This window comes from Chenopodium quinoa, unplaced genomic scaffold, assembly GCF_001683475.1.
Source record: "Chenopodium quinoa cultivar QQ74 unplaced genomic scaffold, ASM168347v1, whole genome shotgun sequence".
NCBI classification, from domain to species: domain Eukaryota; kingdom Viridiplantae; phylum Streptophyta; class Magnoliopsida; order Caryophyllales; family Amaranthaceae; genus Chenopodium; species Chenopodium quinoa.
Genome location: NW_018745265.1, coordinates 96,671 through 119,509, shown reverse-complemented (window position 1 = coordinate 119,509; position 22,839 = coordinate 96,671). Strand labels below are relative to the sequence as shown.

At 35.5% G+C, this 22,839-nt stretch overlaps 4 protein-coding genes across 4 annotated transcripts; 1 reads left to right on the top strand and 3 right to left on the bottom strand.

Moving 5' to 3' along the window:
• Window positions 1–1,402: 1,402 nt before the first annotated feature.
• Window positions 1,403–2,419, bottom strand: LOC110711369. Its single transcript, XM_021889741.1, has 2 exons — window positions 1,708–2,419; window positions 1,403–1,563 (listed from the first exon to the last, which is right to left on the bottom strand). The coding sequence occupies exons 1-2, from the start codon at window positions 2,417–2,419 to the stop codon at window positions 1,403–1,405; spliced, it is 873 nt and encodes a 290-aa protein (XP_021745433.1).
• Window positions 2,420–3,966: 1,547 nt separating this feature from the next.
• Window positions 3,967–7,362, top strand: LOC110711380 (probable protein phosphatase 2C 27). The gene is made up of 4 exons (XM_021889753.1): window positions 3,967–4,473; window positions 5,354–5,557; window positions 5,836–6,047; window positions 6,572–7,362. The coding sequence occupies exons 1-4, from the start codon at window positions 4,336–4,338 to the stop codon at window positions 7,134–7,136; spliced, it is 1,119 nt and encodes a 372-aa protein (XP_021745445.1). The 5' UTR covers window positions 3,967–4,335; the 3' UTR covers window positions 7,137–7,362.
• Window positions 7,363–9,282: 1,920 nt separating this feature from the next.
• Window positions 9,283–11,989, bottom strand: LOC110711383 (putative glycerol-3-phosphate transporter 5). The gene is made up of 2 exons (XM_021889755.1): window positions 10,275–11,989; window positions 9,283–10,169 (listed from the first exon to the last, which is right to left on the bottom strand). Exons 1-2 carry the CDS (start codon window positions 11,242–11,244, stop codon window positions 9,634–9,636), a joined length of 1,506 nt encoding a protein of 501 aa, XP_021745447.1. The 5' UTR covers window positions 11,245–11,989; the 3' UTR covers window positions 9,283–9,633.
• Window positions 11,990–12,103: 114 nt separating this feature from the next.
• LOC110711382 lies at window positions 12,104–17,927 on the bottom strand. The gene is made up of 8 exons (XM_021889754.1): window positions 17,606–17,927; window positions 17,379–17,500; window positions 15,972–17,061; window positions 15,350–15,441; window positions 14,856–14,930; window positions 14,704–14,765; window positions 13,355–13,424; window positions 12,104–13,247 (listed from the first exon to the last, which is right to left on the bottom strand). The coding sequence occupies exons 1-8, from the start codon at window positions 17,724–17,726 to the stop codon at window positions 12,435–12,437; spliced, it is 2,445 nt and encodes an 814-aa protein (XP_021745446.1). The 5' UTR covers window positions 17,727–17,927; the 3' UTR covers window positions 12,104–12,434.
• Window positions 17,928–22,839: the final 4,912 nt, after the last annotated feature.

The window sequence follows — 22,839 nt, the reverse complement described above, 5'->3', positions numbered from 1 at the left end:
TAATTATAGAGGGGGATTCAAACCCGACATAAATTCCCAGCCTTCTTTGTGGACCCATTTTTGTTTGTTGGGGTGGAGCAATGGGAACATATACAGCACAACCAAATATTTTTAGATGTGAGATGCTTGGTTCTCGACCACAAACAAGTTGTAGTGGTGAGAATTTATGATAAGCTGTAGGTCTCAATCTAATTAGCGCTGCTGCATGTATTATAGCATGTCCCCAAGCAGATGATGGCAATCTTGACCTCATTAATAATGGTCTTGCAATCAATTGTAATCTCTTAATTAGTGATTCAGCTAGACCATTTTGTGTATAGACATGAGCTACTGGATGTTCAACATCAATTCCAATTGACATACAATAATCATTAAATGTTTGGGATGTAAATTCCCCAGCATTGTCAAGTCTTATTTTCTTTATTGTATGATCTGGGAATTGTGCTCTTAATTTGATGATTTGGGCAAGTCATTTTGCAAAGGCAACATTTCTACTTGAAAGTAGACTAACATGTGACCATCGTGTAGAGACATCAATTAAAACCATGAAATATCGAAATGGTCCACATGCTGGATTAATTGGCCCACATATGTCTCCCTAAATTCTTTCCAATAATTTTGGAGATTCAGTAGCAATTTTGTTCATAGATGGCCTTATTATTAATTTGCCAAGTGAGCATGCAGAGCATGTTAATTCATCTGATCGGGGAATTTTGACATTTCTTATTGAATGTCCAACTGAATGTGCTATTATTCTGTGCATCATCCCAGTTGCTGGATGTCCCAAACGATCATGCCATAAAATAGTCAAATGTTTGTCATCTAACTTCTGGTTAGATACCATATTGATTTCCACGGGTCGTATGTTTATACGATATAACCCCGAAGAGTATGCTGGCAATTTCTCATATATATGTTTCTTGCCATGTTTTTCTGCCGTGAGACACATATACTCTTTTTGATCTGTTGTCATTGTTTCTAGATGATAGCCATTTTGGCGTACATCTTTAAAGCTTATGAGATTTCTTCGAGATTTACTCGAATATAAAGCATTATTGATTATTAATTTTGTTCCATTTGGAAGCATTATACAAGCCTTTCCAGATCCTTCAATTAATTTAGCTGACCCGGAAATGGTGTTTACATTTGCTTGAAACAACTTTAGTTGTGAAAAATAATTTCTATCTTTTAAGATAGTATGCGTTGTTCCACTGTCCAAAAGACATTGATATTCGGAACTAACTTCAGGTAGATCCATATCTTTATAAAATAAATTTGAGATTAGTTTAGAATAATATCATACAAACTTTTATTGATGATAGGGATTAAAAGTACATTAAAATACAGGGAACTAAGAAAATACATTAAAACATAGCATATGTTACATTAGTAGATGAGAAACCTAAGTATTGTTGTTTTCTCCAAGAATGAAATCATTTCCAATTTCAGCATTATCCATGAAATAATCAGACACATCAAGGCTGGGACAAGGAGCATTTTCCTCATTAACATAATTTGCTTCTGCATTTTTCTCTTTGCCTTTTACAGAAGCCTGGTAGAGGTCTACCAAATGTTTGGCCGTTCGACAAGTACGTCCCTAATGTCCTGTCATGCCACATCTGTAACATGTGTCTTTTCCTTTCAAAGGAGTTTGTTTGTGGCTTCCAGATAACTGTCCCTTCTGTTTTTCAAAATTTTTGAAATTACTGTTTCTTTGAAAATTATTTCTACCACGACCACGGCCGCGTCCGCGATAATTTCCACGACCTCTTCCGCGGCCATTGTAATTTCCACGTCCACCTATTCTTGTAGCATTTGACTCGGGTGGATAGAAATTTGTTGCATTTGCCTCATGATGAGTGGCCAAAGACCCAGTTGGTCTGAGATTATGATTTTTCAACAAAAGATCGCTATTTTGTTCCGCAACAAGCAATACACTCATTAATTCATTAAACTTCTTAAAACCTCTTTCACGATATTGTTCTTGCAACAGTATGTTGCTTGCATGAAAGGTAGTGAGTGTTTTTTCAATCATTTGTTCATCGGTGACTGGATGATCACAGTATCTCAATATAGATACTATCTCATGTATGGTTGAATTGTAATCTATTACAGATTTGAAATCCTGGAACCGTAAATTTGTCCAGTCAAATAATGCCTTAGGAAGGAGAACCCTTTTGTGGTGTCCAAATCTTTCATTAAGGCAGTCCCATAATTCTTTGGGATCTTCAACCATTATGTACTCAGTTTTAAGGCCTTCATGTAAATGATGCCTTAGTAACACTAAGGCTTTTGCCTTTTCTTGTTCGGTAATGGGTTTTTCAACCGTCATTGCAGAAGTGGTAGTATCAGTTGTTTGACCAGGAGGACTTTTATTTTCTTTAACAGTGTGCTCCAAGCCTTGAGCTTTCAAATTCATCATTGCGTCCACTTTCCATTCCAGAAATTTCTTTCAGATAAATCTAAGATGCTGAACTGTCTTTTCATAAGGTCTCCCATTTTAGCTACAACAAATTTCGTGATAATTAGATTATAATAACAAATTATATGTACAACTCACATGTTTAGTTCTTCCATATTTATATTTAAGTTAATAAGACACGTGATAATTAAATTTAATAATAATAAACCATAAGTAATATAGTCTTTTCTCCCCCTTGGTTTATTATTGTGAGTAATTATATGATTAGACAAAAATTAATCATGTTAGTTGCAAAAAAAAAAACAGCAAAACGACAACAATGACAGTAGTAACAATAATTATAATGATAACGGTAATATTATACAATGATGATTAATAACAACAAACATAAATAATAAAACAAAAACAAGCTTTTAATATACTAAAACGACAAAATAAGTGAGTTTTACTTATACATAATGACAAAAATTAATATTGCTACTAATAAAATTACAAGCGCCGTAATTAGAAGGAAATATTGTTTTATCTTCATTAAATCTTCCTCAAAAGTGAAGTTGTGGGTGTTTTGGGTGTTTTGGTTGCCGTCGTCGGGGAACATTTCGGAGAAGAAGGGGGTGAAAATTTTTTTTTTTAGGTGATTTTTGGATAAAAAGTGGGAAGAGATAAAGGATTTGTGGTGAAATTGGGGGAAAAATCCGTCTTTTATAGAGGTAGGTTTATCCGTTACTGTTCTGTACAACTGTAAAAATATCATATAACAATCTAATATACTGACAAAAATTATGGTCTAAATATATATATTTGTAATTGTAAAAGGTTATCACACTGGGAATGCAAGCCATAGTGGTCCGAGAGCCCTAATATCTATAAAAGATCATGGGTTCGAAAACGGAAAGAAACACAAAAAAATATGTAAAAGTAAGAAAAATAATAAGTATAAAAAGGCTGCATCTTTTTGTTAATCTAGTTAATAATATGCATGCAAAATTACTACTTAGCAATTATAATAACTAAGATAAAAATTTACGTAAAATGAGTATGTAATATCAACATGGATCAAACAAAGAAATATCAACATGAATAAACAAAAGAGAACTTTCACCGTTGTTTTTGAGGTATATATAATACAGTAAATGTTTGAGTTTCTGGTATAGAGGATCCCAAATACGGGCAACTATAGAGCATACTTCTCGAAACATTTAGAAGTAGATAGTATTATTTGTTATAAATTTTTAGAAGTAGGTATAAATATACCTGACTGAAAACTGGTGCTGATAACGTGATAAAAATATTTTACTGATGGTAAAATATTTATCAGTGAAGGGATGAAGATAGGAAGGTAGTAGAATGGTAGGAAAACTTTTTTCTTGTTTTTCAACTTAAGTTCACAATACGTGAACTTTCATTTATATAGCCAAATAATTGAATACAATAATATACATTATTGTACTTTATACAAATTATTGTACTTAGTCACATGTGAATTTCAATTCAATCATGTTTCTCAACATGATCATCTTTTTATTAAATTGTGTCCCAACTCAAATTTCAGAAAAAAACAATCTGAAAAAAAAAACACAGAAATTCTACAAAATTCTCTGTCCTGTTCCAAAAACAACCCACCTACCAAACTCTGTTAAACTTGACAGCATCCTACAATTTTTTTTGTTTCTTTTTTATTTTTCTGGAAAAAAAAAAGATGTCATGAAATATGCTCAGAATCTTTTCTGCTGAGCTACCCCAATTATAATTTCACCTCAATTTCTCTCTCCTGTTATTTAGGCACTGTCTCTCTCTCTCTCTCTTTCTGCAAGTGCAAGTGCAAGTGATCCAGGTCCGTTGCTTTTGGCATCAGCAGAATTACAAGTTGCAAAGTTGCAGCTGTAACACTTGCATACTTGTATTATTATATAATGTGCGTGCAAGACTTTGAGTCAACTGATGAACATTTGCACAAAACTGATAACAATAATAATCACAACAATTTCTTGAATACCCAGATGGATTTGGAGAATTCTGCTGCTACTCCTAACTCTGTTTCTTCTCCTGCTGTAAGAACACTCTCTCTCTCTCTCTCCTCTTTTTCTATTTTGTTGGGTCTTTGATTTGATTTCATTGTATATAAATATGAATATGGTTTTTTTTGATTGATTTCTATGTTGGATTACTTGCATTGGTGATCAAGGTAGTAAGGGTGTTTTGGATTTTTTTTTTTTTTTTTTTTTTTTTAAATTTATATGAACGAATAGAAAGTTTGCTTCTTTTATAAGGTAAGCATCAATAATTAGTGGGTCTAAATTCCTCCCTTTTCCCCTTTTTGGAAAATCACTAATTTGGTATGTTTTTCTGTTTATTTTCCTCTTGAATTTTTTTTTGCTGTCAATTTGAGTATATGCAACATAATTCCAAGTTTTATGGTTTGAATTTAATTGACTTGTTTTAGATAAACTTGTTCTGTTGTTGGTCTTGTAATTCAGGATCTAGTTTATTGTTTGAGCAATTGGAACCAATTCATATTGTTGGTAGGTAGAATGGAAGTGGGAGTTCAATTGTTTAAACTATGAAATATGATGTTCATTTGAAATTTTTGTAAAGTTTCCTTGGTAAAATACTGTTTCATTTGTTTGTAGCTTAATATTGGGGACATTTCAGCCCCATATCATCAATAATTACGCCTCCTTTACAAAATTGTTGGTGTAATGGTTGATGATCAAAGGGCCAAGATAGATAATTATCGTTTTAATTGTCTGATTAAGTGATCATTGTTGGGGTATTTACTACTTACGATACATTATGTAATGGGTATTAGTATGCTGTAATATCACATACTGTTTGTATGCTGTAGTATTCTTGTAGCATCAACTCTTGGCTTAATGGTGAACCCCTTTTTATGTGCTAATATCATTTTTATTTTGTAATTAACTACTTCAGCTAGAAAGCATTAGTGAAGAAAGAACAGTCGTTTTAGATGAAAGTCCGAATCTGGCAATGGAGTTCCTTCCTACCCTTCGATCAGGAGAGTGGTCTGATATTGGAGGACGTGAATACATGGAAGATACACATGTTTGTATAGCTGATTTAGCCAAGAATCTGGGCGGTGAAATGGTTGATGAAGAATCTGTGTCTTTCTATGGGGTAAGTTGCCTACTTTATCAATTAATCTTGAGGAAACATCTTTATTTTACTCTAAATACTCAGTAGATCATGAGTTGATTAGTTGGCAAAAGAAATAATTACTTTTATAATGAAACAGATAGCTAGAAATTGGAATTTTCTCCTTGCAGTCCTAGGATTATGCAAATCACAGTGATTTTAGAGTTGAAATGGTTTTGTTGTAATTTTAAATTTATGGTAATGCATAGCACTTAGCATATTTTGCGTCGAGCAGTGTATAACAGGAGTTCTATGAACAGGTATTCGATGGTCATGGAGGAAAAGCTGCTGCACAATTTGTCCGTGAACATCTCCCTAGAGTCATAGTTGAAGATGCTGATTTCCCTTTAGAGCTTGAGAAAGTGATCACAAGGTCATTCATCAAGACTGATACTGCATTTGCCAAGTCATGTCCTGTTGGGAATTCCCTATCTTCTGGAACTACTGCTATCACTGCAATGATCTTTGGGAGGTAGGTTACTGTAGTTCATTTATCTCGGATTTGCTTGGTGAATGTTATTTGATCTTTATCAACTGAAACTGTTCTTCTGCTTTTACTTATCCATAGTTCCAATATTCTTCTTTAGAAATTTTTTATTCCTCGTGTTGCTGATGAGCCATAGTATGACTCGAAAAACAGATTATTTGATGATTTATGAGCATTGCAGCCAGAAAAAATCCCATGGGTCATGGGAATCTGTATGGCACAGTGATTGGTGAATCTTTTATAGGGTCAGCAGTCGTGTATAATTGTGCTTCTGCTTTTACACATATTTAGAACCTACTTTTCTGCTTGTTCTTGAAACCATCTTGAATGTTGAGACCGTGAGAGTCAACTAGAAGAGTAGGAGATGAGATTATGTACATCTTGGACTTGACTTCCCTAGGCTATATCCCATGTTTGATGTTCATTATTCCTGTTTTTTGCTGTTGCTGTAGCTTATGATGTGCTTTCCTCAATTCTTTGTGTGTTGAATAATGTGACATTTTGGTCAGATCTTTACTTGTAGCAAATGCTGGAGATAGCCGAGCAGTTCTTTCTCGACGTGGAATGGCTTTGGAGATGTCTAAAGATCACAGGGCCTGCTGTAGAAATGAATTGATGAGGGTAGAATCGCTGGGAGGATATTTTGATGAAGATGGGTATCTTAACGGGCAATTGGGTGTAACAAGGGCTCTTGGAAATTGGCATCTTGAGGGAATGAAAGACATTGATAACAAGGGTGGACCTCTGAGTGCGGAGCCAGAACTTAAACTTGTGACATTGACCAAGGAAGATGAGTTTTTGATCATTGGATGTGATGGTATATGGGATGTTTTCAGCAACCAAAACGCGGTGGATTTTGTTCGAAAGCGGCTTCAAAGGCATAATGATATTAAGCTGTGCTGTAAGGAAGTAGTAGAGGAAGCGATTAAGCGTGAGGCAAAGGATAATTTGACAGTTGTTATTGTAAGCTTTCACTTGGATCCACCTCCAGCAATTGTGCCACAGAGAATGAGGTTCAGAAGAAGCATTTCTGCTGAGGGGCTTCAGAACATTAGAAATTTACTGGAAGGTTAGACAAACTAATGTTACTTTATAAGAAATAGAATGATCAGTAAATATGGACTGATTTATTGAGCTGCTATATTAAGCTGCCCAGCCTGCTTCTAGCTCTATTTGTAATGTCTGTACATTAACTATTCTTGAACACGAGTTAGCTGAACATACCTGAATAGAAATATTCAATATGTTAGCTCATATTCATTCCATCTGAATACAGTAGTCACATTTTTATGAAATAATATGATTGAATTTTTCAAAATGCCCATAATTTTAAAATTTAGTGATACACTTGAGAGAGTAATGTATGTTAGTAATGTTACAGTAAAATCATGTTATATATGATTGTTTTTGGACAGGGAGATCAAGATTAAGGGCTAGTCTCACTATGATTATCCTTGGAATCAATTGGCAAAATTAAGTGTGCATTAATATTTGGCATTGTTGTTTTATATAGCCCATAAACTTAAGTTCTACGAAGTTTGTGCTAAAGTCAGTGACATCTCAAATAATCCCTCCTCGGAATACTGCAATTCGAGCACAGAACCATTACATATTTACATGGCTGCAGACATTAAAGTCTGCACTTTGCTCATTATTGTATTTTCATTGCATATTTAAACAAAAATCACGTTCACAGAATCAACCATCACCTTGCTATGAATTCTTAGAAAGAGTGATTTGCTTACCTTAGTAAGCTCTCCACCGGCTATGCCTTAGGTGGTCTTTCCAAAATTGTCAAACATTTGTTTAGCATTCCCCTCGGCACGCCATGAAGAGGTTGTGGTGCCCGGGGTACACCCTATGTGCTTACTACATTTTTGGAATATTTTTGGGAAATTCATCGGAAAGCATATATTATGGCCTATGTATTTGGGCAATATTCGACTTTTTTGGACCTGAAACATAATGAGACCGAGGTTTTTCTCTAGGATCTACAAGATCTGGGGAGGCCATTTGAGTGGTTGGAACTATCTTTTGCAGCACTCGATAACTAAAGCAACAAATTTTTGAAAGAACCCTATAATTGAACCGAATTTATTCTCATGACGTTATGGTACAAAACAAACTTTAATGACCGCAGGGACACCTTGTGTAAATTTTCTTTCTGATAAAATTTCTAGAACTTGGTCTGAAAGCGTGGATTATAACCTTTGATTTTTGACAGTTTTTTATTTTTTCAGTCATGAAAATGAAAGGGGATGGTACTCTTCTATGGTCTTGTGGGGACCACAGGAAGCCATTTTGGTCCCTAGTAAGTGAACTGTTAGGAATATAGGAAAATATATTATTGTGATATATTTTCCATATAGATCTTATAATATTATATTTAGGATAATAATTAGGAATATAGGAAAATATATTATTGTGATATATTTTCCATATAGATCTTATAATATTATATTTAGGATAATTTATGAAAGTTTATATGATAAAGTTTATATTGTGTAGGTTATCTTTTGTAGGCTATAAATAATTTAGCATGAACCTTAATGCAACTCTTCAGTCTTCACTAACAATGCAAATGAGTTTTGAATATCCATAAATTCACACCAAATCAGTGTAAGGCTTTTGCAAAGAGATATTGGTAGGCTAGTTAATTATGGTTTCAAACCAGCTTTAATGTCCCCAGAGAATGAGTTTAATTCAACTTCAAGGCCACTTTGAAATTCCATCAAAACTTTGTCGCATTCTGAGTCAAGAGGTGCAAGAGATGGTTCCAATCACCAACTTGCCATCCCGATGTTTTGTATAAAGTAACGGGAAGGACCTTGTCAAGTTCAAAAAACTCTTCGAGGGCTAATTTGAAGGCTATACAATTCATGAAACCGGATTATTTAGACCCAGTGTCGAAAACTAAGGTGATGGAAGGGAGGCATCTGGGGACATATAATGTTGCTAAATGTATAATGTACCCACCATTCGGAAACAAATAGAGCTCAAGGCTCAACAACAAAGATGGACAAGTGGTTAATCAAGGTGAAAGCACCGCAAAGTCTCAAAAGTATTAATCCAATGTAACAAAATCGTGTACATTATAATTTTATTTGTGAATTTAAGTAAATTCTAAACAAGTCACAAACTCACAATAATCAAGAGTTATCATTATCAACACCTAAAAAGTTATGTCAATTCTTCTGTCCAAAAACCGATAGGAAATTGATAGCTAAAAAGAATGCGTGTATTGTGCTTCAATTCTATTAATATAAATTCTCCAAAAAAATATGTGATACAGACTGCAATTTCAGACATCCCAGTGTATGAAGAAATGTTCCAAATGGCTGAAGCTATCCTCGGGAAATATTCATGAGGGAAACGATCTGTATGAAAAAAAAAAAAAACCAAAATGTACACACCTCTTTGCAGTATAAAATCTGGGATACATGGAATAACACCTGACTTTGCAGCCAATGTGATGCAATCATGGATTGTCAAAAAATCTCCATGCTTGTCGATTTGATGTGTGGTAAGAGCACCTTACTCAAGATATACAACAGGAAATCGATACGATTGATTAATGAGCTGTTTCGTTCATTTGTAATCTAGATTTCCTCTCTGTTAGCTCAGACTTCACAGCAGGTACCAAGGACAGTGCTGCTATGAAGATTGAAGTAATAAGCATTGCAAAAACAGTATTCCAACCACTGGTGGAAATATAACCAACTAGAACTGGACCAATAGCTGCCCCAACAGAACCAGTTCCATCTATTATTGCCGTGACTGTAGCCAATGCGCGTGAATTCCCTCTTATTGCAGTCTGTGTCCCAAGATCAGCAGCCACAGCTGTTGTTATGAGAGCATAAGGTCCGTTCACAAGTGAACCCGTAAGAAACATCAAAATGTTATTGGCAAACATTGAGCTACTCCCATAAACACGGTAGAGAACAAGAGCTGGAACCGATAACAGGAGAAATGAAACAGAGGTAATTGCCCGAGCTTCTAGTTTGTCAGAAAGCAAACCAGCCAAAACACCTCCAAGAACACCACCAAAGTCAAATATGGTTGATAGCAATCCAGCAGTTTCATGAGACAAGTGCACACCAGCAACAGCTTCAATTCCATTACAAAACAAAATCCATGTCAAAACTGAATATTCTAATCATCTGCACTGAGAAACACCAAAACCAGAAACTCAAAAATTAAGAGCATTATTACCTGTGTGCCTTATATAGAATGGTAGCCAATACAGAAACGTGTAGGCCACAAGCTTGGAAAAGAACAGGCAGACTGCAAAAGATGCAACTCCGGGCAGTTTCCAAGCTTCTATAAACCCGATTGCATCCGAAGAATTGATTTCCTCCCCTTCAAGAGGCTTAGCTTCTTCCAGGGGATTTGAATCCTTGGATTGGAGGAGACCCAAATGTTCAGCTTCCCCATGATCAGAAGCCTCAATTGGGTTCAACTCGATTTCGCTTGGAAGTGACAAACCAATAATCTCAGGGCTCACAGCAAGAAACAAATACACAAGAATTCCAATCAAAAACACAAAGAATCCAGCCCAAAAGAAAGACCAACCCCACCCAAATTTCAACATGGATGAGGCAACAATCGAACCCATAATATTCCCAATAGAAGTGTGGGAGTTCCAAACCCCCATGATCAAACCTCTCTTAGATTTTCCAAACCAATTACTGACAACAGAAACTACAGAAGGCCAACCAGTAGACTGAGAAAAACCACACAAAATCTGAACAATAACAAAATACAAGAAACTATGAATTTGAAGCCAATATCCAAATCCAAAAGCCACAGTAAAAAGAGCACTGAGCAACATCCCAGATGAAAGAAACAATCTAAGATCAAGAGTATCAGCAAAATGGCCAGAAAAGAACATCCCAATTGCATAAGAAGATAAGAAAGCTAGATCAAGCTCACCTAATCGATGAGTTCCTTGAGTTCCATTAAAAGGAGGCCAACCCTTTTCAGAATTAGCCAAATCATCAAGTGGGGTGCTGCCATTTCTGGAGATTTCAGGTCCAAGGACTGATTTCACAATGCTTGGGGGTTTGCGAGAAGCGTGGAGAGAGGCGTAGGCGAAGAAGGTGATTGTCAAGATTACTGTTTGCTGGAATAACAAGCTTTTTCGGAGGAGATGACCGAGAGACGGCGGCGAATTGGGTGCCATTTTCACGATTTGTTGTCTCAATTTCAGTTGTTGAATACCAATTGAGTGACATTAACGACTTCTTTTTTGCTGGTGCATACTGTAACTAGAAATTGGAAAGTGGGAGATTCACGTATTTGTTCCCAAATTATTGCAATTTTTTTTTGTTTTTTTAGTCAAGTTTGGTGCTCAGTTTTATTCATTCCAATTCCAATATTCCAAATTTCCAATGAAATAAGTTTGGTGTTTATTTCCTTTCAAAAATAAATAAATAAATAAATAGTGCTTATTCATTCATTGCAATTGAAATTATTTCAAGTAAAAACCTAAAATTACTTCATTCAATGAATTAAAAAAAACATGTACTCCGTGTTGTATGATTATGCTAAATTGATAAAATCTGATATTTATATGCATCTATGTTGGATCAAGACCAAGGTTTAAGTTACAAACTTTCAAAAGTAGACTTAGGGCCCGTTTCGATTTACTGAAGAAAAAAACTAAGGTGAACTGATTGGGGCTGAATTGAAATGAATTGTTTATGAGAGAGGGAAATTAGGAACTAAACAGAACTGATTGGAATTGAACTGGACTGAAATTAAGCTGAACAGAACAAGCCCTTAAGATACAGAGTATATTTCCTAAAAAAACAAAAGATAGAGTATATTGTTTTACTAAAGTTTTCATGAGCTCATGCTGATGGGATTGATGACTTATTTTTTTGTAATCATGAACCTTATTATTTTCTTACATGACACATTTATGGCCTGTTTTGATTGACTGAACTGATCCGAACTTAACTTATGGAAGCTGAACTAAACTGAACTTATTGGAGCTAAACTAAACTGAAAATAAGCTAAGAGAACAGACCCTTAAGGTTCATTCTATTTGGTGGTAAAAAGATACCTTTATTGCTTTATTAGATTTAAAATCCATTTAATTTACATCATATTACAGACTAACTTGAAATGCACCAAGCATCACATATTTTTATCATCAATTTACAAGCTATCTAAGAGTATAACACTACATGAACCAAAGGGCAGTTCACTGTTAAATAACTAAAAAATTCATTATATTTGTTGACCTCAATCAATGACTTTGGGATCATCCTACAAAGCTATAAGCAGCGCTGTAATGCAGCAGCAGTGGGAGAGACTGGGCAAATCAGCATTTGAACACAAACTATTAGACATGAAATCTTATGACCTTTAACCTTCAGCGCCCAAGCCTCTGGCTTTAGGGCGTCTCACAGCTGACAATGGGGTAACTATGCCTTGAGAATCTCTGCCCAAACCCATTCCTTCAACAAATCCCATCTTTGCCATCATCTTTGAGCCAAACCCTTTAGTATGCTTCTCAAAAGCACCAATGTTTGGAGTAGAATTCCTAGCTGATCCACCTTTTGGAGTGGAATTCCTCGCTGATCCACCTTTTGGAGTGAAATTCCTTGCTGATCCACCTTTTGGAGTGGTATTCTTCGCTGATCTGACATTTGGAGTAGAATTCCTAGCTGATCCACCACTTGTAGCTATGTTCACAGTTTCGCTGCTGTTTTCGACAAATGCCATTCCTAACCCTAGAGATTTGGGTCGTTGAATTACCTCAATGGGTGAGGCCATTCCCTTTCCTTCTTTCCCCAAACCTTCACCTTCCACATATCCCATCTTAGCCATCATCTTTGAACCAAAACCCTTGGTGTGAACTTCAAATGAGCCAATCAATGATGGGGAATTGTCTACAGCTTTGATTTCTTGAGGAGAGTTGTCGTTTAGTTCAACAGTGCTGACAGGGACAATCTCCGGTTGAATTACACCACAGGGGACAAATGACACCGGTTGATTGTATCCTCCGGGCTTTGTCCCACTCCTTATCTTCCCACTCTTGCTGCTGCAGCTGCCTTGTTGGTCAGCCAATTTCTTAGTAAATTTTTTCTGAGCAGACCCACTACGGACATGGGCACGGGCACTTTGAGGTGTATTAACCACTGGGAAATCAGCATCATCCTTGCTGGATCCAATCAGCTGTGGATTCAAATTGCACCAGTCCATGAATCAGAATGTTAAACCGATGTTGGAATGAGAAGATTAATTCATGTTAAAATTTCTACAGACTGCTGAGATGAACCTACCTTCTCCAGACGAATTTCATCACTTGCAGATGGCATAGAGGTGTGTTGTGTTCGACTTACAGTTACAAACCTAGACAAAAGACAATTGCCAAGGTAAGTATAGACCAAAGTACACCAAGTTCATATAGGATGGGCATAGACAAATAGGTCCAAGTATTAAGATACATCTGACACTCTCTTCAGTCAATATTAACAGACAGTATAGTTGCAGCATCATTTTGAGTAGGTCAATGTATTTCTTTATCGCAAACAGATTATAATTATAATTTTTCTAACACGTTCCATAAGTCGACTATTTTATAAAAGTGGAAATTTTGTATCAACTGTAATATGAGATCTAAAATTTCCAATAAAGTCCCTCCATATCCACAAGGACATGTCATCAATAAACAAAATAATTACATAAGCAATCTATTAGTGTATGCAAAATAATTATTAGTGCATAAAAGCTCATGTAGCAGATAATGCACATCACAAACGACCAAAAAATGCCAAATTTCGTGTAAAAACAAGGCCTCAAGGTTAGGTTTAAACAGAGTTCTACACTACAAACCCAAGAAAGGAGGACAGTGTCTTTACAAACACTGTAAATAAGTTGCCACCTAATGCAAGTCAATGTAGACAAGTACATATCACAAAGCTAGTGATGCCTAAGTCCTTTTACTTGTTTTACTGTATTGGACTAACTAGCTTACAAAGTTACTGTGATGGATCCGAATTTGGGCCAGCCCATAAAGGTTTATCACCGTAGGGCCAAAAAGGGTCACGTGGCACAAGTGGGTCAAGCTCACAAGCAAATCGAATTCAACGGTAACCAAGAGGAAGCTGGGACTGAATTAGAGAAACAGAGGAAGCAGTAGCTTTTGTCAAGCAAGCCAATTCGGGAAAGAGACAAGCTTGAAAAGGAGGAGACACCACTTTAGCAACTATGACAGAGATTGTAAATTCCAATTTGTAGAGGTCAACCGTAATTAGTTTAGGGAAAATTGCAGTGCTTGAGTATGAATTGCAAGGCTTGTAGTAGTAGCCACTTATCCAGAAATTGAGAGAACTCATTGTAGAGTAGTAGCCTCAAGCTACCCTTGAGATTGATAGCCTAAAGTTGTCACCTATCCTAGTAGTTGTAATTCCTTCCTTAATTAATCAATCAAAACTCAAGCTTGCCTCAATCTTGTCTAAATTATTAATTAATTATTGAGTGAAACTCGGTTCCTTACAGTTACAAGTCCATGATAGCAGATGACTCAGACTTCAAACTGCTTAAGTGCTTAACCCTTAACAGCAGCTAAAATTAAAAATGATAAGGAAAACCAGCAACTTTTCAAAATATTAAAGAAATCAGAGCATACCTTTTCTTGCCTGAACCTAGGCAGCCACTTTTTAAACGATATATTGCAGCCAGTCGTTGCACCTATAAGTACCCAAAGAGTTCCTATTAAATCAAAATACCCGGAATATAGCCATATAGGAGTCAGAACCCAAGGAGTACAGGTCAACAAACCTGAGAACAATCCCGAGGGTACATGGGAGGAAATGATACCATATCTATGTTACTTAAAACCATATGCTTCAGCTTCTACAGAGCAAAACGTTTAGATAGTTAGCAGGAAAGGTCACATAAGTCAAGATCACTGTTACAAAAATCTACAATATCAGAGGAAACAAGGAACTATAATCAAATGATATTCAGACATTAATGTTAAGTTTATTCTTATAAGCACCCATAAATTTATTGTATAGTTAAATTAAGTATGAATGTTAAATTGTTAATCTTATCAGCTCATGAATGCCAATCTTTACCAAAAGCTGGTGAAGAAAGGCACCAAAGTCAATAAAGAGGTAGCTACTTAATAATATATAAGGAAATACCCACAAAAGATAGAGAAGATTACCCTACATATTAATCAATAGTCAATTATTAACCATATAGAGTACAGTTTAGGAGGGAAAATCCCCTCCAAAAAAACTCCATTTTCATATAGATATATAGCTTACCGTGTTTAAATGCTCAAGATCAACACCACGACGCAACATCCTCTCCCTACGCTTCACCGCTATCATCTCTTTACGGTGTTTCTTTTTTTCACCTGGAAAATCAGTTATCAGAACAGTAGCAAGGTTTAAATAACCTTGAATGCAAATTCTAACAACTCAGTGAAAAACTAAATATTCTATGATACTTATAAAGTTATAAATTATAATAGAATTCTTAAGAAATGGACAACCATTGTATCTATCGGAAGACAAACTATGTTCCGAATAGCAGAACCGAATTTGTTGCCTAATCAACCAGCATAAATAACAAATGTCTTCATAATTAACCATAAAATAAAAAGACAACAAATCACATAAAGATACTAACAGCACATAAATAATATGTGGTAATACTAAAATATGTCAGTAAATTACCATTATGCATCCATTGCCAATTTAGAGGTGGCCTACTGTTTTAAAGGGTAATAAGTTTACGAAGAAAAAGCAATACTTAAGATGGACATTGGCATCAAATTTACCTATAGTCCCAATACTAACATACCAATACTAACATTTATACCACCAGTCATATGCGCTATAAGCGTACTCTACTAATCCCTAATTCACGATGAAAGACAAATACCTGGAAACCTCCCAAACCTTTTGCTTTTCCTCCCTTCTGAAGGCCATGACTGAGGGAATTGAGCAACATGCTTCTTCTTTGCAGATTGCCGTCTCGGATCCTTAACTAGCATCAAATCATCCATAGCTGAAGACCAATCAACATCAGTTCCCTTAGATTTAGACTTGACTGGAGGCTTCTTTTTTGAACGCTGTTTTTGCCTACCATACTCCCTAGATGCTTCTTGAAGAGCAACACCACTCAATTTTTTTAAAGTTTCCCCATAAGCATCATTGCTAGAATCATCATCAGTATCATCACCAAGCACATGATTATCAAGATTCTGTGATGCTAACCACTTGGACTTTAAAATTTGACTGCTTCCTCCTATTCCATCCAAGTAATCATCCATGATGGCATCATCAATATCAGAATCAAAGTCTGAGCTACCTTCAGAGTCACTGTCAGATGATCCAGAAGAGCTCCCCTCATCAGATGAATCCTCTTCATCCTCCTCTTCCTCCTCCTCATCGTCATCAGTAATATCTTGGGTGTACAATTTCACACCTCCAATTGACACAAATGCAGAATTTTTTTTAGATGCTGGTGTCTTATCTGAAAAATCATGAAGGAAACCAGAACCATCCTCATATTTATCTTGATCCATAGAGCCGTCATCATTTCCATCCTCCTCAACCTCATTGGTGGAAAAACCATTGCTCCGCTCTCTTCCCTTAAGGACAATTGTCTGTGACAATTCTCCACTAGCTGAATTCTGTAGGATATTAGAGAAACCCAATCCTGTGTGCAACTGCTCCTCCTCTTCCTCTTCCTCATCCTCATCCATCATACCCGATGACAACTCAGTAACACAAGGGGTTTCGTCTTGTTCATCAGCGAATCCCAATCCACTGTGAGAACTCTCACCCAATACAAAATCAGAATTATACTCATAACGATATACCACCTCAGAAGGCACCATTGATGGCGTAACGTCTTCAAAAGCAACAACCCTGTTTTCTTTTGAGCCTAATAGGATAACTGGCTGCAACCCATTTGATCTACCCTCTTCATCTTTTCCCCCAATGCAAGATTCTGATTGCCCAACAGCCTATCATATAACAAATTTACTAATTTAGACGTTGAATTAATCCCAAACAACGTTAAATTTTGATCTAAATGAGTCCAATCAGTTGTCTAAAAATTTCAAAACATACACTTCCAATTTTTCATTGTTTAAGCTATAAAATCATGTACAGTATTTACAAATGCTTAAATACAATCAAGTTTAAACAATAACACCATAAGTTTATTTTTAGGAGTGAACACTAACATAACAGACGATTCATTCAAACACCACAAAACAGAAATAGATTTCAGTTCCCAAAAAAAAAAAAAAAAAAAAAAAAAAAAAAAAAAAAATGATACCTTGAAATCAATAGAAGGGTAATCATAACGATAAAAATTAGGTGGAGATTTTTTCACAGCAGCCTTTGAATCAGAAATCGACCCATTTCTAGAATTCCCGGATCTTAAATTCGGATTTTTGCCTGCAATTCAACCCTCAATAATTCCCAAAAAAAACAAAATAACTGAAACAAAGGAAAAGCCAGAAATGATTTGAATCAGAAAGAAGAAATGAATAAGGAAGAAACCTCGGCGAGGAGTAGAAGAAAGTGGGGAATCCAATCCAGCCAAAATGCCACCTTCAACGAAAAGGGATTGATTTCTTCTGGGCTTTGATTTTTTGACAGGTTTTCGTTTACCACCGCCCATTGAAAATTCGTAACTTTGATGATCGGTTTTCTGGAATTTTGTAAAATGCGGTGGTGACTCAGTGAGTCGCTGCCGAGTTGCGGAGGCGTCTGTAGTTGAGTTGAGATATAAAGGGGAAATTGATGATTTGTGGAATTAGTTTGGCCAATTGGGGATTTTGGCCTTGGGGCTCAAGGTATCTTTGCGTTCAAGCCCAAACGGAATATGGAATATTCAACCCTTTTTTTTTTTTCTTTTTTTTTTGGGTTAAATTAGGGTAATTGATGTAATTAGGCTTAGCCCGTTTTGTTGAGGTTTTGGGCTTATGGACAAGTCATGTTTGGAAAACTAAAAGTATGTTGAAATATATTGTTGATATATGTGTGGTGCCACCAAACCCATATTTTTCTTTTTCTTTCTTAGATTGGAAAACGAGGTTAACGTTGCTTTTTATATGCTAAAAAATGGCAAGTAGTGGATTGAGACAAGTGACAAACTCAAAGTGTTGGGGTGTGGGATGGTGCAAGGGGGTATGGGGCATGTGCACAAGACATGTGCACCCAAGGACAAGGCATACAAACAATTACTTTTGTCGTTTGAGGGTATGCCGTCTTTGCCTTAAGACATGGTGTTTAAGGATGAATGAGATGGTTCTGGAAATCATCCTTGAATCCCAAGGTCCTTTGGGAACCCATGGAAGTACTTAGATGCATAATCTTGACTAGTGAAAAAAATGATGTACGGAAGCCAAATTTAAAGGCTATAATACACGAAATCGGAGCAATTTAGTAGGTGTCCGGACCCGGTGTCAGAAATTCGCAGAATTTTACGGGCCGAGGTCATATGATGTTGTTTGGACCCATATACAACCATAAGTCAGCTACATAAAGGCCCCATGGAAGCTTATAGCAAATACAAGTGGCGTGTACGGAAACTGGTAAATTGGATGCTTAAAGGCAAATTGGATGGTTTCACCCACCCAATTGGACTCCCGGAGGGTATTAGGGTCTATAGGTAACTTCTCGGAAATTTTTGTTTCCGGATAAAAAAAAAGGTCAAAATTTGGCAAAATTGAAGGGTATACACATTTTTTGGCCAATTTCAGTGGTTTCGGGACCCGGTGTCAAAAAGTCTCGAGATACCAGGGGTTACATCCTAAGGTCATATAATGTCATTTGGAACCATATATGATCATTATACGTTTCCATAAATGCCCCTAGTAGCCTCGAGTTTATGAAATCAGTGCAAGTTGTAAACGGTTAAATTGACAGTTTGAAGGTCTATTGGATGGCTTTACCCATCCCAATTGGACTCCCGGGGTGTATTAGGGTCCATGGAAAGCATTTTGGCAATTTTTATTTACGGGTCTAAAAAGGAGAAAAATTGTCCAAAATTGAAGGACATAATACACAATTTAGGGTCATTTTTTTTAAATTTATTTCGAAAACTGAACAGAATATGTGGGGTGACTCCCGGGGTCATATAAGGTGGTTTGAAACCATAACACACCTATAAAGATGTCTATAAAGTACCAGAAATGAATTATGTTTCTGTTTTGAAATTTTGGAATATAATGATGTCACAAAAGTATATTAAAGTGATATTACTTGACAATAATGATGTCATATGAATATAATAATGTCATATGTGAATATAATGATGTCATAAAAGTATATTGGAGTGATATTACTTGACACTAATGATATCATAAAAGTATATTGAAATGATGTAACTTGACAATAATGATGCCATATAATAATGATGGAAGTGATATTACTTGACAATAATGATGTCATATAAGTATATTGAAGTGATGTGATTTGACAATAACGATGTCATATAAGTATAATGATGTCATATTATGTAATTATATTTATAATGATTTGATGTCATAATATGATAAGACTTGACAATAGTGATGTGATGTGACTTACGCTATGGTTTGGAATTGAAAAAGAACACATGTTATATATATATATATATATATATATATATATATATATATATATATATATATATATAATGTAACTATGGATAGTCATATTACTTACTATTCACATGTGTGTTGATTGATGTGTCGATTGATAGATTATGGATAGTAATAATACATTTATGGAATCATTATATCAATACTATTCATGTTTATAATTTAAGTATCACATCTCATCCCATAATCCATCATCAATTACACACAAAGTTACAAACTGTCCCTCAATCACCATGTCACGGGGTCAATTGGCACATTCCCGGTATAAAACAACCTCGAAAAACGAGAAGTAAGGGTAACATGGGATGTACCAAAGTGTCAAAATTACATCCCCCTACCATTCCAAACCTTTTTCCCGTGTTCAAAGGCTGTTTCAGCAACTTTTCCAGTTTTTCCAATTACCGCCTTTTTTCCCGTATTTTCCATTTTTTGGGGCCCACAAAAAATATTTTTTGGGAAAAAAAAGTGTCGAAATGAAGATTAATACCCATTCTTTGAATTCCATTAAAAAAAGGTGTTATTATCACATTTTCTCAAGTTTTGACCCATTATTGTGTTGCTGTCAGTCGGGTATTCACTACAATTTACAAGGGGTTCAATATAAAGCTTTTTAAGTGAAGGTGGACAACTCAAGCTTGAATATCTACAAAATTATTATTATTTTCTATTTTGAAGTTTTATCAAGAGGGTAGAATTTAATTAATCAACACCAACAAAAGTTTTTATTTTGCTAGGTAATTGGGGGTTTGATTACTTAACTTCAGGTTCGAAAATAAAGTATACGCAAAATATAAATATATATAAAGTAACTTAGGAGAGGAGACTAGAATAATAGAATTTACCTACTTCGTATATAAGATAACTTGAGAAAGAGCTAGGGTATCAAGTTTACAAGAAGTTACCTACATAAATGTCACGCCCCAAAGATAGATTAATTTTGTTAAGGACTATCATTTCTCTTAGATAAAAACTTCTTTTATTTGGGTAACAAGTCATGTCGAAATTTAAGAGAGATTAAAATAGGCATGACAATCTAATTGGAAGGTGTAAAATTTGATTTGATCCATACATAATCTTAGAGGTTGAATCCCAAGACCAAATCTTTATTAAATATGAGGAGTAAGTGCTCAAATTAGAATAACTTGCATTGGACAACAAAGGAGTTCAAACAAGCCACAAATTCTTGCATAGAAAAATTGATATGCTTAATGAGAAAACAACAATAGAGATTCTAAATAATTATACATACATACCCCATAAAAGTGAAGGTTAAGAAATTACATGCCACAAAGTACCCATATAATAATGATTATTAGTAAATTAAATATATTGAAATCATGCATAAAAATCACCTTTTAAGACTAATTTTGTTAATTACTCTGTAGCACATAACCTTGAACATGTTTATAACTCTCATAGTTAGAGTTATATCAAAACCGAACCGACTCGAAAAAAAATATCTGTTCTAAACTGTAACCGATCCAATTTGATCCGAGAAAATCAAGACCCAAACCCAATCTGTAATCGAACCGAACTCAACTAGGGATGGCAGTGGGTCGGGTTAAATGGAAGACCCGCCCCATACTAGGGTGGAGATGGAGGGAGGTTTGGCAGGTGATGGGGCGGGGATGGGTATAAAATGTGTACCCGTCGTGGGTGATGGGATGGGTATGGATTTTAGAGTAGACCAGCCCCATATCCGCCCCGCCCCGCCCCGTACCCACCTTATACCCGCACGGCCGCACCATATTTCTTTTGGAAGAGTTTAGAATTTATGAAACTTGATAATCCCTAAAACTTAATTAGCTTGAATAGTGAAAGTCCCAATTTTCTTAACCTAATTTGATATAATTATCATTAATGTGATACGGTAGAGCATCGTGGCAATGAGTTTGGGACGATTTTGGGGCGGGTATGAATATCCAAGTGGGTGATGGGGCGGGGATGGATCCTATATTGTACCCGGTGGGGCGGGTATGGATGTGAATATTGTACCCGCCACGGGTTGTGGGGTGGAGATGGGTATAAGATTTTTAGGCGGGTATGGGTATGGAGGTACCATCATCCGTATCCGACCCGCCTCATTGCCATCCCTTAACTCGACCCGAATCCGAACTTGACCCGATTTAAACTTAACTCGACACCGATTTGATCCGAACTGAACACAATCCGTATCCGATTTGACCCGACCTGAACTTAAATCAAACCAATTTTACCAGACCCGAGCTCAATCCGATCCGAAATTAACTCGAAAAATAACCGATCTAATCCGATCTGTTTTGACCCGAACTAATATCAACCCGACCCGATTTTAACTTGATTTGATTTTTATCCAATCCGAATTTAATCCGACCACAATTAATTATCGACTTTTTTATTCCAGTTCTTATACTACTATATTTACTACGGAGTAATTATTAATAAGTTAACTTATTTACTAAAAAAAAAATTCGAAGTAACAAGTTTACTTCATGTACAATTGTACATACCAATTATATAAAATTACTTTCTAATCTTTATATTCGTCTCATTTAAAAGATGACATTGAAGATTGTACAATTGAAAATTTATAATAATAACCTTAAAAAGATGACATTCTTATTTGTATACTATATACCACCATATATAACTATCATTTGTCAATAAGAAGTGTATCACTAGCTCACTATTTATCGTTTCACTTATATAGCTATAATAAGTTATCGATAATTATTCAATTTCAATTTGCCTCAAAGATAAAAATTACACATAACTTGATCAAATGAGAAAACTAAAATTTCGTAATTAATAATCAAACGATAAAAATATATGATACGACTTGATATTAACCCAATAATAAGGTAAAAACTCAATAATAACTCTAGTTTAAAAATAACCTTATTTGGATATGAATTTGGTTAACTCGACCAAAATCCAGCCAAACACAAAAAGGAATTGAATTGAAATTGAACAATAATGAATCAACGGTATGGATCAACCTTATCTTAATTAAACCAAACTTGACCGAATCGAAATCATCCGAACCAAAATCAACCCGACCCAAATCCATTCGACCAGAAATAACCATGTTAAACTCGTTTTGAACCCGATCCAAATTAATCCGAACCAAAAGTGAACCGATCTGAAGTTGACCCGACCCATATCCGA